Source organism: Eleutherodactylus coqui, chromosome 2, assembly GCF_035609145.1.
Source record: "Eleutherodactylus coqui strain aEleCoq1 chromosome 2, aEleCoq1.hap1, whole genome shotgun sequence".
Classification (NCBI taxonomy): domain Eukaryota; kingdom Metazoa; phylum Chordata; class Amphibia; order Anura; family Eleutherodactylidae; genus Eleutherodactylus; species Eleutherodactylus coqui.
In genome coordinates this window covers 16166758-16185940 of record NC_089838.1, presented here as the reverse complement: position 1 = coordinate 16185940, position 19183 = coordinate 16166758, and the positions used below count along the sequence as shown (strand labels likewise).

At 44.2% G+C, this 19183-nt stretch overlaps 1 protein-coding gene across 1 annotated transcript in view; it reads right to left on the bottom strand.

The window, feature by feature from the left end:
- Positions 1-19183, bottom strand: part of LOC136611133 (A disintegrin and metalloproteinase with thrombospondin motifs 2-like) — a 238633-nt gene that overhangs the window by 174215 nt on the left and 45235 nt on the right. The window contains exons 3-4 of the mRNA XM_066590415.1: positions 18363-18516; positions 1326-1528 (exon numbers count right to left, since the gene is read on the bottom strand). Coding sequence (XP_066446512.1) covers positions 1326-1528; positions 18363-18516 — 357 coding nt within the window. The remainder of the gene's footprint in view (positions 1-1325; positions 1529-18362; positions 18517-19183) is intronic.

The window sequence follows — 19183 nt, the reverse complement described above, 5'->3', positions numbered from 1 at the left end:
GCGGCAAAATCAACGCAATAAAAGGCCCATGTGAATAAATCCTAAGTGTGGGTGCTATTTAGCATGATGAAGCAGTCGCAAAAGCGGGGATTGTCAGAGCAGTAGATTCGCTTAACCTGAGCTTCTAGATCGTGCAAACTCGTAGGCTGTTGAAATTGGCATCCCAGATTGGCCCATAGATGTTCTACTAGCGATAAATCTGCTGACTGGGCAGGCCACGGAAATGCAGCAATGTTGTGCAGACATTCTTGTGACACCATTTCTGTGTGTGGTCGAGCATCATCCTGCTGGAAAATGCCTGTTGGAAGCTCTGCCATGAGAGACATGTGGCTGAAGGATGTTCTGAACACATAGCTGAGCCATCATTGGCCCTCATACCACTACTACAGGTGACAAACTGTCATATGCAATTGCTCCCCCAGAGAATCACACCAGCAATGGAGGCAGTGTGCCACTTCACAGAAAAGGCAGTATTGAGGTCTCGAAGTATGGTTGTTGTCAGTGTCCAAACTAAACGTGGATCAGTTGCTGAAGACAAACTGATTCCACTCTGTAGCAGTCCATTCTCATCTTTAATGACACCACTGCAAACAGAGACTGTGGGTGGGTGTCAAAGGCAATACACGAAATGGGCACCTTGAGAACAAATGTCCTTCAACCAAGCACCTGGAAAGACACAGGGGCCTATAACGATGGTGCCACCTGTCTCTGGATGGTGGACAATGAAACAATTGGAGCTGCTCGTGCTTGTCGAATATTCAGATGATCCTCTCTACTGGTGGTCTGTCAAGGGCGTCCTGAGCCCAATTGCCTTCTGTGAGTGCACTCGCACATTCACTGGTCCCGAAACCTCCTAACAGGCTGGTCAGAAAAGCCAAGGCACTTCGTTGATACAACCATCCAGCTTCTCACATTCCAATAATACGCTTGCTCTCAAACTGTGTTGACCACTGTGTCAAACTAGTGGTCAACAAGCTCTACACAAGTAGAAAAAAGGTCCACTACACACAAGGAGCCTCTGAGAGACTTATTATAGGTCAAGGGTAAAACCACTTTTAGGCAAGATCGTTCATCTAACCACACAGCTCTAATCATTTGCATAGCTGCCTGAGATGTAACTGCATGTTGAGTTTTGCGGCAAAATGACAACTTCTGCTACGTGCTTGATTTTTGACAGAGTGTATATCAGAAATATGAAGCTTCCTTCTAGTAACAAGGGTAAACTGCTTGCTTAACCACATGTAGAACTCATTTTTGTATCCATTTCCGATCCATTAGGTATAATGCTTAACAAATCATATATATATAAAAAAAAAACCACTTACAATATTTAAAAGCGTCAATAGATATTTCTGCACATATTCTTTTCCGTGAAATCGAACAACTGAGTCATCAACTCCGAGCAGAACTTCAATGTTATAATTATTGTCACTTGCATGTCTACGACTTCGTTTTCGTGTGTGATTGAGTCGATCTTCAAAACTGTCAACTAGATTTCCCAGGAGATTACTGCGCAGATGCCCGGGTTCTGAAAACAGACAAAATGCATAATGTCAAGCGATGTTTGCTAGTCTGGTGCTCACTAGAGATGAGCGAGCGTACTCGGTTCGGGTGTTTTTGCACTCGAGCACCGCTTTTTCCGAGTGACTACTCGGACGAAAAGATTCGGGGGGCCCCCCTCTGTTCCCCACTGCTACCCCCACTCCACCACGCCGCACCCTGCCCCCTGGCGCCCCCCCCGGATCTTTTTGTCTGAGTAGTCAGTTACTCAGAAAAAGCGGTGCTCGAGTGCAAAAACACCCGAACCGAGTACGCTCGCTCATCTCTAGTGCTCACATATTAGGCAACTGTATGAAACTACAAGTTTATGAATATACCCTCTATAGCAAGATTGATGTACGACCATGAATTTGACGAAGCCGCTGTGGGTGAGACCACAAATGCAAAGATCTAACATACATATTACACAAGTAATAAGCCATGTACATTGTCCAATTTAGTATTAACTACACGTTAGCTGTAACTTTGGCGGTTTTATCTTTTGTTGGTTATGTTTCCATACTTTAGGAGGTCATCAACCAAACTGATGAGTGAGTAGTACAAGTAGTTGGTAGAATATGTGGTGGAATCCTAACGATAGAAATGTGTTATTCAGATCCCAATGTTTACTCCAATTACAAAGAGAAAAATTAATTAAAAACACTTTAAGTACCATTTACATAACCAAACACTGTTTAGCTGTTGTCTGCAGACTATAACGAAAGCCAGATTAGAACATTCTTCTAGAATTCTTCTTATGATAAGGACTACATTTATACAAATCAGCAACATATTTACTTCTGATGCCAAAGTTCTTTAAGCGAAGCATCTGCAGCACAGATCTGAGTCATTGTACAGAAATGTCACAGAAAGATGATGGCGGCCGTAAACAGGGCATGTGTAGTGTTGTAACATCTTCATACACTCTATTATAATCTGGAACACAAGGAGTGATATTAAATTCCTCCCTTTCAGGAGTGCCTTACTTAATTACCTGAAATTCATTATAGATGTATCAATAGAGTGTATTGTGATAATCTAGACAGTTGTGTATCAATGTATCAATAGAGTGTATTGTGATCATCTAGACAGTTGTGTATCAATAGAGTGTATCAATGTATCAATAGAGAGCCATGGATGTAGCCATAGAAAAGGGAATGGAGTTTTATACAAAAGTACACTATATTAGAATAATTGAAAATTACTTAGTTACTTTTCAATCCCTCTCTAGCTCTTAAAAGCAGCTTCTCATGACAGATCTCTGTAGTGAAGATCTTTAGGAAATAACATACCAATCTTCAAGTAGTTTCAGTCACCCCCCCCCCCCCCCCCCCCCGCACCTCCCCGTGTTCAATCAGCATTTAATCACTAACAAAGTTCTCCAGGTTCCTTTATTCTTCTTGCCCGCCTGCCTAAATTAGTGACCCTAGTCCCTTATCCCTCATCCAGTTTCTCTTCCCAGCTTTTACTAGTTATTAGAGATGAGCGAACGTACTCGTTTCGAGTCATTACTCGATCCAGCACCGCGATTTTCGAGTACTTCAGTACTCGGGTGAAAAGATGCGGGGGGCTCCGTGGGGCGGGGGGAGGCGTTGCGGCGCGGGGGGTAGCAGCGGGTAACAGGGGGAGCCCTCTCTCTCTCTCTCTCCCTCTCCCCCCGCCACTCCCCGCTGCAACCCCCACTCACCCACGGCGCCCCCCGAATCTTTTCGCCCGAGTACGTAAGTACTCGAAAATCGCGGTACTCGGGCGAAAAAGGGGCGTGGCCGAGTACGCTCGCTCATCTCCACTAGTTATCAAACTAAATAAATCATCTCGCTTTTCTTCCTAGTATCTTTCCCTCTTTCCTTCCTGTTTTAGGCCTCCTGCACACAGTCGTATTTGCGTTGTGGAGTCCGCGACGGGCGCCTGCCTCCGGACTCCGCAGCAAATACAGTCCAGAGTATTCATTGGCAAAACGCCATTTCATCTCCACAAGCGGAGACCAATTGCGGTTTTCCGTTCACGGAGAATAAATTGCAGCATGCTGCGATTTTGTGTCGGTTACGCACAGCCGGCTTACATTGAAGTCAATAGAAGCCGGCATTCCCTTGGCACTTACGCAGTGAGCACTGTGAAAGTATCGCGGGATCCGCGTCACTCCAGAGCGCCGGCGGCTACTGCGCACGCGCGACAGAGTGCCAGACGGCACATCCGCTGCGCTGTGCCCAGCTGCCGGACAGGTACCGAGGGGTCACCAGCCTGGCATTGGGAGGAACGTGGAAATCCCGCATGTGGGGTATGTTGCGCCCGTATGCAGCAGGCCTTACACATGGAGGTATTACCCCTTTTTTTAAAAAAAAAATAAAGATCTTTTAACCCATCCTTGATTTTCAGTGGTAAAAAGAAAAAAAAAAATTAAAATAAAAAGCATATTACAAGACGGATGACACAAACGAGGGCTTTTACATGAACCAACGCTGCCTAGAACGTTAGATAAGCTTAAAGTCAAGTAATCGAACCAAAAGGCAAATATTTACAGAAAATACTGTATAAAAAAAAAAAAATTAGACATAAAGGCGAAGTTAGATGAATCTGATGTTATTAAATGTAATCACGCTGCACCAAATGTGAATGGTGTTCTTAGCAAGTCATGGGTGCTGAAATCGAAAAGGAAATCAGTTTTTGCCTTTTTATCGGCTCAGTTTTCTTGTGACACGCTACCCTTTTTAGAGAAATCCTTGAAAACGCTGCATTTTGGTATTCTGCTGTGGCTTCATTTAATTCAGCAGTTGTAAATTGTTGAAAAACTATTGAAATATATTAGGAATTACAATCCAAAACCCTTAGTTTAGAAAGCCACCACCAGGAAATAAGGGAGGTTTGGCCACATTGCCCGTGAGTCATGCTCTGTACAAACGTGTTCTGGTGCATCAGTTGCCAACAGTGATGAACATGGAGAACGGTTCCACCAGGACATTTCTCAAATGGAAAAGCGTTATCGAGGCAAATGGAATGCCGCAATGTTGTCCGACTCCTGCTGGACGTTCCCGAGGCAAAGTACCGCAGGAAATCAGGAAGGAAATCTGTTTAGGTAGGTTGCTTCACTTTTCTTTACTCTTATGTTGCTTATTAGAGATGAGCGAGTATACTCGCTAAGGCACATTTCTCGAGCGAGTAGTGCCTTAGCCGAGTATCTCCCCGCTGGTCTATAAAGATTCGGGGACCGGCGGGCGGGGAGCGGCGGGGAGGAACAGAGGGGAGATCTCTCTCTCCCTCTTTCCCCCGGCTCCCCGCCGCAACTCACTTGTCACCCGCGCCGGCCCCCGAATCTTTAGTAACGAGCTGGGAGATACTCGGCTAAGGCACTACTCGCTCATCTCTATTGCTTATTTCTTTGATTCCTGCTTTGATGTTTCTTCACTTCTCTTTACTCTTATGTTGCTTATATCATTGATTTCTCAACTGACACATCTTGTTTGGAACTCTAGCAGAAGCGCGTCGTTTTACCAGATACATATAATAGCTACATACGCTGACGCAAGCATTTACAAAGACCATTATCACATGAAAACTGAGGCGGATACAAAAAATAAGATCTGGATTGAGGGAAGAATTCTCTTCCAGAGACCGTGTGTTTTGTTCTTGTAACAGAAAAATAGGGGGTTTTTTTGTAGACCCCTGTAATTTTTAATAACCACTTCTCAGTGTGGGCAAAAGTGTTTTAATGTACAGCATTGTACAATGAGTTGGGAATGGGAGCTGAGCTGCAATACCAGGCACAACACATGGTTAAGGTGGCATTTAGAGATGAGCGAGCGTACTCGGTTCGGGTGTTTTTGCACTGGAGCACCACTTTTTCCGAGTAACTGACTACTCGGACGAAAAGATTCGGGGGGCGCCGGGTTTGCAGAGGGGAGTGGGGGGGGGGGGGGGAAGAGCTGCCCCGTTTCCCACTGCTACCCCCCGCTCCACCACGCCGCCCCCCGGCGCCCCTGAATCTTTCCCTCCGAGTAGTCAGTTACTCGGAAAAAGCGGTGCTCGAGCGCAAAAACACCCGAACCGGGTACGCTCGCTCATCTCTAGTGGCATTGTGTTTGGAGAAAAGAAGCCATGTTTTTCTAACCTTGTAAAACCTCTTTAAATTCTTAGAGAAATCTGGCCTCCTGATTGGCTGGAATCGGCACACGTGAGGGGCGGAGCTACGCGATGATGCATACAAGGGGGCGGAGCCAGAACGCCGCTCGTGCCGGGACAGAGCAGATGGGAGAAGACCCTTCTGCGCAAGCGCGTCTAATCGGGAGATTAGACGCAGAAATTAGACGGGACCATGGCGACGGGGACGCCAGCGCAGGGAAGGTGAGTATATAACTTCTGTATGGCACATATTTAATGCACGATGTATATTACAAAGTGCATTAATATGGCCATATAGAAGTGTATAACCCCACTTGCTTTCACGGGACAACCCCTTTAAGTACAATGCAATTAAAAAAAGGATTCATCGGTATTCAGTTTATGGAACCAGAAAGCACTTTTGATGGAGTGTGAAAAAAAAAAGTGGAGACAGAAAATACAGAGGTGAATCGAAGTTGAAAATGTCCCACTTCAACACATTTATTTGGACTTGAAACCGTTTTCTTTGTTTTGCTCTTGTCATGACGGAACAGGAAAAGCTAAAACGCTAGTGTGAAACGACACCAACACATTAAACCAAAAAAGAGAGAAAAAAACACAAGCTTCGAGGAGTAGCATTAAAATTGACTTGGGGTGGTCTTCAGCCATGCCCTGATATTACTACATCTTCCTCTGCTGCTCGGGTGTCCAAATTGGCACAACTCAGAGCTGTATGAAGAGCCGCTCTTAGACTGGTATGATATGGGGTATGCAAGAGTCGAGTCTAGTGAGCTGCTAATTTTTGGCTGCATCATCTTCAGTTCTTTGTCATTTGCAGTTTGCTGTCCTGTGATTGGATGTAGACCCAGAGAACGGAGGTCAAGCATATGCTCCATGCTAGAGATGAGCGAGCACCCAAATGCTCGGGTCCGCGTTATTCGAGTCGAGCTTTTTGTAAAATTCGAGAGCTCTACTGGAGTAACGAACCCCATTGACTACAATGGGAGACTCGAGCAGTTTTGTATGTGGAACGCAGGGTCACAAGCTTTTTTTCCCCCTTGGTTCGTGTCCCTCTCCCCCTCCTCCTTCCCCTTCCCTGCCAGACCAAAAATTTGCCAATGACGCGCGCTGCATCATGGCAGGGAAGAGCCAAAACAGGCACGTCACAGCGGGGAGGAGCCAAAAGCTGGGGCGGGGTCGAACGTGATTTGATGCTCGCTTGAGTAATGAGCACCATCGAGTACGCTAATACTCGAATGAGCATCAAGCTCGCCAGAGTATGTTCGCTCAACTCTACTCCATGCCCCTCCCATAAAGTCAATTTCAAATTAATCCCTTCCTTTGGCTGCAGGGGCATAGAAAGAAATGTTGATTTGATTACAGAGAAAAATGTTACCGTAATACATTCAACTTTTGCCATCCAGAATTTAAAAAAAAATAAAAAAATAGGCAAAATGGGGTTACATGATATGGAGTGCATGATACAGATGCTACATATGGAGTTAATAGCAAGGCAGAGTAAATGGATGCACAAGACCTGACGAAGAAAAACAAAACTGGACTAAGATTAAAACAAAGAAGAAGCCACAGACTAGGAATGCTTGGCCTCGGAATGATTTCTGTAAAGGAATTCGGGAACAGCTGGTTCTGTAGGAAGAAGCGATAACCCAAAATTCCTCCCTGTAAAGCATTTCTTACAGCAGTCCACGTTTCAGTCTTTTTCTGTTGTTTTAAAAATAACGTTTTAATGTAAATGCATTTTTATATACAATATAGCTAAAGTAGTTAACCCTTCAGTGACAAAGCCTGTTTGCGCCTTAGTGACGGAGCCGAATTTTGGAAGTCTGACATGTGTCACTTTAACATAGACTAACACCATAAAGGTTCTGCATATCAAAGTAATTCTGACATTGTTTTTTTTGCCACATATTGTATGCGGGGGAATACAAACAAGACAATTACATGTGGTATTAACTTAATTTGGAGAGAGAAGGGATGGTGGTGGGTTCAGGAGGTACGAGAACTGGAGAGGAAGTACGGGGGAGCACAAAAGCAGTCTGAAAATTACATATGGTATTTAATTATTAGGAAACAGAATGGGGAAGGGGGTGATCTACAGGGGGCAGAAGATGTAAATCCTAGGCAAAGTGGAAGGTGTGGGGAGTCATAGCGAAAGGCAGGGGGCATGTTGTGGGGGGTTGGGGATTGGAACAGGAGATTTGGTATGCCTCCATGAAGAGGGGCATTTTTAAGGCGTGTCTGAAGTTACGTGCGTTGGGGATTGTCCGGATGTTTTGGGGTAGTGCGATCCAGAGGACGGGTGCTGCTCTAGAGAGGTCCTGGAGCCGAGCATGTGAGGCTTGAATTAGAGGGGCATTTAGTCTCAATGTGTTGGCTGATCAGAGTGTGCAGGCTGGGTGATGTACAGACAGGAGTGAGGCGATGTACGGTGGCATGGCGCCATAGAGAGCTTGGTAGATGAGGGAGGCGGGTAGCATATTCAGTGACTGGAATAGCGCAGAAGCGTCTGAGAAGCGGCAGGATGGGAAAATTTGTTTAGCAGCCGTATTCAGTATCAGTTGGTGAGGGGAGAGTCTGGTGCAGGGAAGGCCAATGAACAGAGAGTTGCAGTAGGCGAGTCGGGAATGGATAAGGGTGACAACGAGTGTCTTTAGCGTGTCCGTGGTGAGGAACGGCTGGATTTTAGCAATATTTCTGAGGTGCAGGTGGCAGATTCGGGCCAGGGATTGGAAGTGGAGGGTGGGAGGAGAGGTTGGAGTCCAGTGTGACCCCAAAACACTGGAATCCAAAACACTGCTGTTTGGGGGTTATTATGATGCAAGACACTGGAATGGAGATGTTGGGGAAAGTCAGCTGGAAGGCAGAAATAAAAGAAGGTTGGTAAGGGAGGACATAGTGTTAGAGACAGCGGACAGACAGTCAGTGATATTTTGTAGGAATGGTGAAGAGATGTCGCGGGAAGAGGTGTATAACTGGGTGTCATCAGTGTAAAGAATGCATTGGAGGACAAATTTGTGGTAGGTTTGTCCGATTGGGGCTGTGTAGGTAGAGAAGAGGAGGGGACCGAGGACCGAGCCCCAGGGAACCCCAACAGCGAGAGGATGTGGAGAGAAGGTACAGCCAGTGAAGGAGACGCTTAATGATCAGTCAGAGAGATAGGAAGAGAGCCAGGAAAGAGCAGTGTCCTTTAGGCCAGTGTTCTTTTGGAACAGGATTCTAGAGGTGAACAACTGGGTATGTCGATGGTGCCATCAGCAAAGATTTGGATTTCTAGACCATGGAGTGAATTACCTATAGGATGGACTGCTTGCTAGAGATGGGTTGCACCTTACAAAAACAGGTAAGCATATATTTGGTTGGCGCCTTGCTTCACTTATTAGAACTTTAAACTAGAGCAATATGGAAAGAGAAGTGAAAGACCAGGTAAAAATATACGGCTAATTAATACATTTGAAAACCTTGCTATTAGAAGTGGAAAGAAAGAACAAAGACAAGAAATTCAGAAGGAAAGTAGAGGAGCAAGAGACACCGATCACAAACTAAAATGTTTTTACACAAATGCACAGAGCATGGGAAACAAACAAGGAGAATTGGAGCTCCTAACACAGGAAGAGAAATATGATGTCAAGGAAACCAATGTAGCTTGATAAGACTGTATTGGGGGGCAATAAACAACAACAACAACAACAAAAAAGTGTTTAAACTATTAAAAAGAGAAGGCAGCGAAGAAGCGCTAAAATCATACAGGAAAAAAAAATATGGAAAGAAAAGATTAAAATTGCTAAGGAGGAGGCAGAAAGACTGATTGCCAAAGAGAGCAAAAATAACCCTAAACTATTCTTCAATTATAAACAGCAAACAGATTTGCACTGAGAGCCCTGGACCTTTAACAAATAATGTAGGAGAAATCATAGAAGACGATGGGGGTGGGGGCAAGTCTATAAAATGGTTTCTTTTCAAGTGTATTTGTGATTGAAAAAGAAAATGACACATGAGATGCAGGTAAATAAAACTAACCCCCCGCTAAATATTGCATACCTAACACAGAAGGGAGTGCAGAGCCAGTTAAAGAGGATTAAAGTCGATAAATCACTGGGCCAAGATGGGATACACCCAAGGGTTCTAAGGGAACTAAGTGATGTGATAGGTAGACCGCTATTTCTTATATTTATCGACACTGGGTGTTGTAGCATTGGATTGGCACATTGCCAATGTGGTTCCAATATGCAAAAAGGGGTCCAGAAGAAAGCCTGGTAACTACAGGCTGGTAAGTCTCACTTCAATAACTGGAAAAATATTTGAGGGGTTTCTGAGAGATGCCATCCTAGAATACCTCAAGGAGAACAACGGAATAACTCCTCACCAGCATGAGTTCATGAGGGGGTCGATCATGTCAGACCAATCTGATCAGCTTCTATGATTAAGTAAGTTCTAGGCTGGATCTGGGAGAGTCTATTGATCTTGTATATCTGGATTTCTCTAAAGCATAACATCAGGCAACTCGGACTGCGCGAAAACATGTGTATCTGGCTAAAGAACTGTCGCCGAGATAGAAAGCAGGGGGTGGTAATAAATAGATCGTACTCTGATTGGCCCACTGTTGCTAGTGGGGGGCCACAGGGCTTAGTTGTAGGCCACATTCAGTTCAATATATTTATCAACGACTTGATAGAGGGACTGCAAAGTAAAATATCAATATTTGCAGATGATACAAAATATGCAAGAAAATTAATGCAACGGAGGACAATGTGCGGCTACAAATTGACCTAGATAAACTGGGGGCTTGGGAAGAAAAATGGCAAATGAAGTTCAATACTGATAAATGTAAGGTTATGCACATGGGCAGGAGAAACGGATGTCACCAATATACACTAAATGGGGTACTGCTAGGGAAAAGTGATATGGAAAAAGACCTGGGGGTACTAGTGGATTGTAGACTAAACTGGAGCAATCAATGCCAGTCCGCTGCTGCTACAGTTCTGGACAAAAGTGCTCAGGAAAGATGCTGCAGTGCTTGAGCGGGTTCAAAGAAGGGTGACTAAATCAATAAATGGAATGAGAGGACTGGAATACCCAGAGAGGCATCAAAATTAGGATTATTCACCCTGAACAAAAGACGGCTAAGGGGCTATCAAATAACTATGTATAAATCCATGAGGGGACGATACAAGGATCTCTGCCATGATCTGTTTATACTCAGAACTGCGTCGGTAACAAGAGGGCATCTGCTACGTCTAGAGGAAAGCAGGTTTCCTCACCAACACAAAAGGGGGTTCTTCATTGTAAGAGCAGTGAGACTGTGGAACTCTCTGCTTGAGGAAGTGGTGATGGAAAATCCATAGAGGAGTTTAAGTGGGGACTAAGACATCTTTCCAGAGCGCTATGATATTACAGGATATAGACATTAGGTGACCAGCGGGGCTATTGTTCTAGGTCTTACATTTAGGTTGGAACTATCAAAGGTTGATCCAGGGATTACTCCGATTGCCATTATGTAGTCGGGAAGGAATTTTTCCCTCGTATGGGCTAATTGGCTTCTGCCTCTTGGAGTTTTTTGCTTTCCTCTGGATCAACAAGGGAGTTGAAATAGGCTGAACTAGATGGACATTGTCTTTATTCAGCCCAACATAATATGTTACTATGTATGATCAGAGAGATGGTGAGGGAACACTTAGCTAACTTAAGTGAATTCAAGACTCAAGGTCCAGATGAATTACATCCTAGGATACTAAAAGAAAGCAGCAGAGGTAATTGTTGAACCACTCGCCATAATCCTTAAAAATTCCTGGAAAACAGGAGAAGTCCCAGAGGATTGGAAAAGGACAAATGTTGTCCCCATCTTCAAAAAAGGGAAGAAGGCGGATCAAGGAAACTACAGGCCTGTGAGTCTGACTTCTATACCAGAAAAGAGCTTTGAACAAATTTAAACAGCATGTATGCAGCATGGGTTTGTAACAAACAAGTCATGTCAGAATAATCTAATTTCCTTCTATGACAGAATCACCAACTGGGTTGATCAGGGAAAAGCGGTGTATATAGTATAACTTGACTTTAGTAAAGCGTTTGACAAAGTGTCTCTTACCATGCTCATGCTAACACTAGGGAAGAAAGAGGGCATATTCAAAAAGATCTAGAAAAGCTTGAACAGTGGGCGGTGACTAACATATTGATATTTCGCAAGGAGAAATGCAAAGTCCTACATCTGGGCAAGAAAAATGAAAAAAGCACATATAGAATGGGAGGAATTAAGCTAAGCAGCAGCACATGTGAAAAAGACTTGGGTATACTAATAGATCATAGACTGAACTTGAGTCAACAATATGAGGAAGCAGCCAAAAAGGCAAACACAATTCTGGGATGTATTAAGCGAAGCATAGAGTCTAGATCACGTGAGGTCATTATCCCCCTCTACTCTTCCTTAGTCTGGAATACTGTGTCCAGTTCTGGGCACCCCACTTTAAAAAAGACATACAAACAGGAGCAAGTTCAGAGAAGAATTACCAAGATGGTGAGCAGTCAGCAAATCATGTCCTATGAGGAACAGTTAAAGGATCTGGGAATGCTTAGCTTGCAAAAAAGAAGGCTGAGAGGAGACTTAATAGCTGTCTACAAATATCTGAAGGGCTGTCTCAGCCCGCGATGCTGATTGGAGCGGTTATCGCTGTGACGGCTGTAAGAAACAGCAGAGAGAGATCTGTATGGAGAGAGATCGCTGTGCATACACCACGGGCCCAAGCTGTCTCTCTCTTCATACATAGACCTCTCTCCATACACCACGGGCACCAGCTGTCTCTCTCTTCATACATAGACCGCCGATACAGGCCGTCAAAAGACGCATCGGCGGTCGTTAAGGGGGGGGGTTCAACTTTTTAGCTTCAACAAGCAAGTATTACACAACCTTATTTTTACCTAAATTTGACTAGTCAACTGAAATACTGCATCTAGGTCCAAAGTTACTTATCACCTCTGAAAGCTTACTTAGCCGACTGTCTCAATATTATGCATTGTGGCCAATTCTGCAATATCTCCAGACTAAATGTTTACCGGTCCACAGGATAGCTCATTACAGATGTAGTTTGAATCAAATAGAACATTCACCAAAATACCAACCAAGTCTAATGTGAAACAACATTGGATTCAAACAATCAGAACATTTGCAAAACTTCTGGCTACACTGCGCTGTGAGTAACATAGTATGTTAGGCCAAATCAAGACAACGTCCATCTAGTTCAGCCTGCAATAGTTCCGACCTGTCTGAAAGACCGGGATCAACAACCCGCTGGCCACCTAAAATTTATATCCTGCAATATCCTTCCACACTAGAAAGACATCAAGTCTCCTTTTAAACTCCTCTATGGATTTTGCCATCACAACGTCCTCAGGCAGAGAGTTCCACAATCTCACTGTTCTTACAGTAAAGAACCCTTTTCTGTGTTGGTGATGAAACCTGCTTTCTTCTAGACGTAGCGGATGCCCTCTTGTTACCGTCGCAGTCCTGGGTATAAACAGATCATGGCAGAGATCCTTGTATTGTCCCCTGATATATTTATACATAGTTATTTGATCGCCCCTTAGCCGTCTTTTTTCCAGGGTAAATAATCCCAGTTTTGGTGCCTCTCTGGGTATTCCAGTCCTCTCATTCCATGTATTAGTTTAGTTGCCCTTCTTTGAACCCCCTCCAGCACTGTAACATCTTTCCTGAGCACCGGTGACCAGAACTGTGCGCAGTATTCCATGTGAGGCCTGACAAGTGCCTTATATAGTGGGAGGATAATGTTCATTGATTTCCCCAGTACATTGAACAATCTCTTTGAGGAGAACGTCATGCTCTTATTTGAACAAGTGCAAGCCAAATGCCCCATTTCTCACGTTTACAAGTAATTTCAAGTATGACATGCCCTCAATTTACAATTCCCAGACCTACAATTTGTCCTATCCATTCAATTGCATTATTTGCTTGCAAGACACACATTGTATGGTGTCTATGATACATCACTTCTTAAATTGTAGAAGGCCCCCAGACTTCACGTTTGTCATGCTCAAGTGGTAATCCCTAATCCTTTCTTTAAAGGCCATGGAGACCTTCGTTAGTGATATATATATATATATATATATATATATATATATTTATTGCAAGATACAGCCAGTTGGAGGTCTAAGGCGGCCTGCAGATGGCCAGGTCAGATCTCCTGCGAGAATTCTTGCAGTGGGATCAGACCCGCGTCCCTGCAGGGTCCAGTGCGGGTCTCACCTGCTCCCGCGGCTCTGTGATGTACCGGCTGCTGCCCAGCCGGCGCATGCGCACACCGGAGCTGGCGCACCAGCAGTGACATTTCCGTGCGGGCCTCTTTGAGACCCGCACAGAAATAGAACATGCGGCGATTTGTTTTCCACGTGTATGGGTCCATTCAGGTTTCCGGCATGTGCTACTTCATAAGGGATTTCATATCTAATCTGCTCTTTGGACTCCAAATAGAGTCTCCAATGCAGAGGGGAAATTAGCTTTATATAGTTGCTTTCCTACATAACAATACTTTCATCACATGGTTATTGCATTCAAGCCTGGAATGAAAATGGATGTTAATTTAGATTTCATGTAATGGAAAAAAAAATTAAAATTAAAAGGTTTTGAGTGTGTGGGAATTCACCATCTTTCCTGCAACTTAAAGGGGTTATCTAGGGTTAAAAAAACATGGATGTCCTCTTATCTATATGGCTTTGTGGGTATGGCAACTCAGCTCTATTGTAGTGAATGGGAGCCGAGCTACAATAGCAGACACAATCCACGTACAAATGTGCTGCTGTGTTTGGAAGAAAGCAGCCATGCTTTTAACTTCAGAAGTCACATCATTAGTTGAATAAACTTCCCCTGGGTTCAGTCAAAGTGTCACATGATCTGTCACAGGTCAGTATACATACCCGTGTCTGAAAGGCCCCAGAATCTGCAACAGCCCTAAGCAACCAACAAGTAGACCGAGCAGCTCTCCAAACACGTCGGAGAAAGTTTTAGAGAAGTGGAAATCAAGGTCAGGTTATAAAAAAATATCCCAAACTTTGAACAGCTCATTAAATCTATTATAACACAATGGAAAGGACAAACCACAACTACAAACCTGTCAAGAGAAAGCCGCCCATCAAAACTCACTGACCAGACAAGGAGCACATTAATCAGAGATTTAAGAAAAACACCAATGATAGATCTGAGGGAGTTCCAAAGGTCCACAGCGGAGATGGAAGTATCTGTCCATAAGAGAGAACCTTTGGAGTTCACAAAATAGTATGCGGCAAACTTGCCAAACACAAATAAGAAGTCTCTCTTGTCAGCTAAAAAAAATTTTTAACTTTTTTTTATGGGAAACCGTATGTGTGGCAAGAACCAAACACTTCTCATCTCGCACAACACCACCATTCCCAAGGTAAAGTATATTGGTGGCAGCTAGAGATGAGCGAGCATACTGGCTAAGGGCAATTACCCGAGCGAGTATTGTCTTTAGCGAGTACCTGCCCGCTCGGAAGAAAAGATTCGGGTGTCGACGGGGAGCGGCGGGGGAGAGCTGAGGGAACAGAGGGGAGATCTCTCTCTCCCTCTCTCCCCCCTGCTCACTCCCGCAACTCACTGCTCACCCGCGACGGCACCCGAATCTTTTCTTCCGAGCGGGCAGGTACTCGCTAAGGACAATGCTCGCTCAAGTAATTAGTAACATAGTAACATAGTTTGTAAGGCCGAATGAAGACAATGTCCATCTAGTCCAGCCTGTCTATCCTCCTGTGTTGTTGATCCAGAGGAAGGCAAAAAACCCCAAGAGCAGAAGCCAATTAGCCCTTTTGGGGAAAAAATTCCGTCATGACTCCCTAATGGCAATCAGACTGTTCCCTGGATCAACCCCTAATAGTTCCTACCTGCCTGTATACCCGGATTAACAATTAACCTAAGATTTATATCCTGTAATATCCTTCCGCTGCAGAAAGACAGTGAGTATGCTCTCTCATCTCTAGCGGCAGCATCAAGCAGTGGGGATGCTTTTTATCGCCAGGGACTGGAAAAATAAAAGCAACTGCTGAACTCCCTGCTAAAGCTACACTGAAGAGGTTTGAACATAGTACGCAAGGCTGAAAAAAAAGACACGTGTACTTCCAGTTCAGTCTACTACCCCCCGATGTTGATCCAGAGGAAGGCAAAAAAAAACAAAAAACAATGACGTAGAAGCCAATTTTCGCCATTTAAGGGAAAAATTTCTTCCTGACTCCAATCTGACAATTGGAATAATCCCTGGATCACCGACCCTTCTGAAGTTGTTAATAATTCTAAAATATAATATTGTATCGCTCTAGAAAGCGGTTGAGGCCCCTCTTGTACTCTTTTAGTGAATTTGTCATCACCATGTCCTCAGACAGAGAGTTCCATAGTCTCACTGCTCTTACAGTAAAGAACCCCCTTCTGTGTCAGTGTAGAAACCTTCTTTCCTCTAGCCATAGAGGATGCCCCCTTGTTCCAGTCACAGTCAAGGGTATAAATACCGGTAGAGAATGGGAGAGATCTCTGTGCTGCCCCCCTGATATATTTATATATAGTTATTAGAGCGCTCCCTCGTTACATTACTTTGTATAGTAGATGATGGGAGAGATATCTGTATTGTCCCCTAATGTATCTATACATAGTTATTAAGGCACTACAGCCGTGGTTATAATGGATGATGGGAGTGATCCCTGTATTCCCTGAAATATTTATACGTAGTCAGTAGGTTGCCCACCAGCCGTCTTTTTTCTATACTAAATAATCCCAATTTTGATAACCTCTCTGGGTATTGTAGTCCGCCATTTATTACTTTAGTTGCCCACCTTTGCACCCGCTCAAGCTCTGATATGTCCTTCTTGAGTACCGGTGCCCCAAACTGTCCACAATATTCCATGTGTGGTCTGACCAGTGACTTGTAAAGAGGAAGAACAATGTTCTTGTCATGCGCCTCTAGACCTCTTCTAATGCACTCCATGATCCTATCTGCCTTGACAGCAGCTGCCTGATACTGGTTGCTCCAGTTTAGCTTAAAGTTAACTAAGACCCTAAGTCCTTTTCCATGTCAGTGTTCCCCACTGGTTTTCTATTTAGTGTGTAATGATAATTAAGAAAGATGGAAAAATACCTCTACAGCGCCATCTATGGCTGTTACGGTATACTACCCTTGATACGCCAGCCCAGGTGCCCTAGATCTCACCCACAACCCCTGTGTCTGCCTACTTGCCTCCACTCCTGGCTTACGCCAGGCGGGCAACTGGGCGGCGGTCCCTACTCTTACTAGGGACCAAAAAAGGGACGCTGGCGTACCTGGATGGAAAGGGTAGAATACCGACAGAAAAGGCAGATGTAAATAACCAACACGAACAATAAGCAGAACTGAGGCAGATGGAAAAACCTGGCGGGTAATAGCAAAGTATAGCAGACAAGATGACAGAAGCAGCAGACGAACAGAGGCAGACTAGCTAGCACACTGAGGGAATCACAATCAGTGATTGCCAGTCTCTGCCCAACCTTTATACAAAAGCCTCTGCCCAGGGGCGGAGAGAGGGAGACAGCCAACTCCCAACAGAACAAAATAAAAGGGAGTCTGTGCACGGCAGCTGCACTCACAGGTGCGCATCGTGCCACGCACAACCCGCACCACGCCGCCCAGGCACCCACGCCCCCGGCAACTGGACCACAAGACAGTGGGACGTGCCCCGACCGTGGGACCCCGCTGACCTGGGAGGACCAGCAACCGCCGCATGGCAACAATGGCATTGCATCATACTGCAAGAGTGATCAAAGCATTGCATGTTCTTGTGCCCTCTGGAGACTAAGAAAAAAAATTAGTTTAAAAAAATTCTTTAAAAAAAATAATAAAAAGTTGTAAAGGTTTAAAAAAAAAACAAAAAAAACCCATACTTTTGACATTTCAATTAAGGGCTCAGTCAAACGGGGGAGTTTTACCGTGCGTTTTTTAGCACGTCCAAAAATTTGCACTAGATAGAACCAATGCTTTTCAATGGCAGAGGTCACATGTGCGAATTTTACATGCGGAAAAATGCCTGTGGCAAAAATTATAGGGCCCAACGATTTGGAGAACGCATGCAACTGCGGCAAACTGGTGTTGAACAACACTGGGCCTAGGACAGAGCCTTGTGGTACCCCACTTGATACATTCTTCCATTTGGATGTGCAGCCATTTATGACCACTCTTTGAGTACGATCACTCAGCCAGTTGTGAATCCACCTAACAGTTGCCTGGTCAATCCCATATTTGGTCATTTTTTCACTAAGCATGGTATGAGATACTTTGATAAATGCTTTCCTAAAGTCATGATATACTATATCCACCACATTTACCTGATCAACCCAGTTGGCGATCCTGTTCTAGAAGGGAATTAGTTTCATTTGGCATGAGTTGTTTCTTACAAACCCATACTGGCTCTGGTTAATTACTCCATTTTAACCCAAGTACTTGCATACATGCAGTTTAATAATTTATTCAAACATCTTTCCTGGAAGAGAAGTCCCAGAGGATGGGAAACGAGCAAATGTTGTCCCTATATTTTCAAAAAAGGGAAGAAGGTGGATCCAGGAAACTACAGGCCTGCGAGCCTGACTTCTATACATTTGCATAGCACTGTACATAAAGCAAATGAATAAAATGAAATTACAAGCTTTTGCTGAATAATATAAAGTAACTTACCATCATGTTGGATATACTTGTTCTGACTTGAAACAGATTTTTTGATAGCCGACCTACGATATACAATATGGGTTCTACCATTATCTTCTTCTTGTTTATCCTTCTCCAGTGGTTCTATGAAAAACTCATCATTGCCTGTACGAATCATGCCAGCCTAAAATGTGAAATTAATAAGAAGACATCAGAAAGCCTTTTACTGCACATTGTTCAGTATACTTTCAGGTGTACAAATCTTTATGAGGGGTTAGCCATGATTTTTTGCCGCAATCCATGGAGCGCAATCAATAGAGGTCCTTGATGTCTAATGGGCTCCTGTAACAGATGGGTTGTTCTCGCTTATCATTCTGCTCAATCCAATGCTACTCATTTCAAGTCAACTGACTTCATCAGAAGGTGTAGATACCATATGGGGGTGGCACTGAAATGTCATGCAATCTATTAGGCAGAGGAGGCAGCTGAACAATAGATGGTTGCCCTGTTTAATAGAAACATACAGAATGAAAGGGAAACTGTCACTAGTTGACAAGTCAAGCCCCCAGCACTTCCATTGTGCATTATACCCATGCTTTTGTTGAAATAGTCGTTACCACTTTCTGCCCCCAAATCCCAACATATTACCTGTGTGTAGCCAAAATCTCTTGAGCCGAGAGATTCATTAGGAGAATAAATTGGTGTCCATCTTCCCAGATGCCTTTCCTAAATTTCAAAAGCAGCAAGCCTCCTATACTCAGATCAAATGCCAATTTGTAGATTCTCTACTCAATGGCTTATCCAGCTAGACTGGTAAGCGGAGACCATGCAGCCTTTATCAACAATCCCTC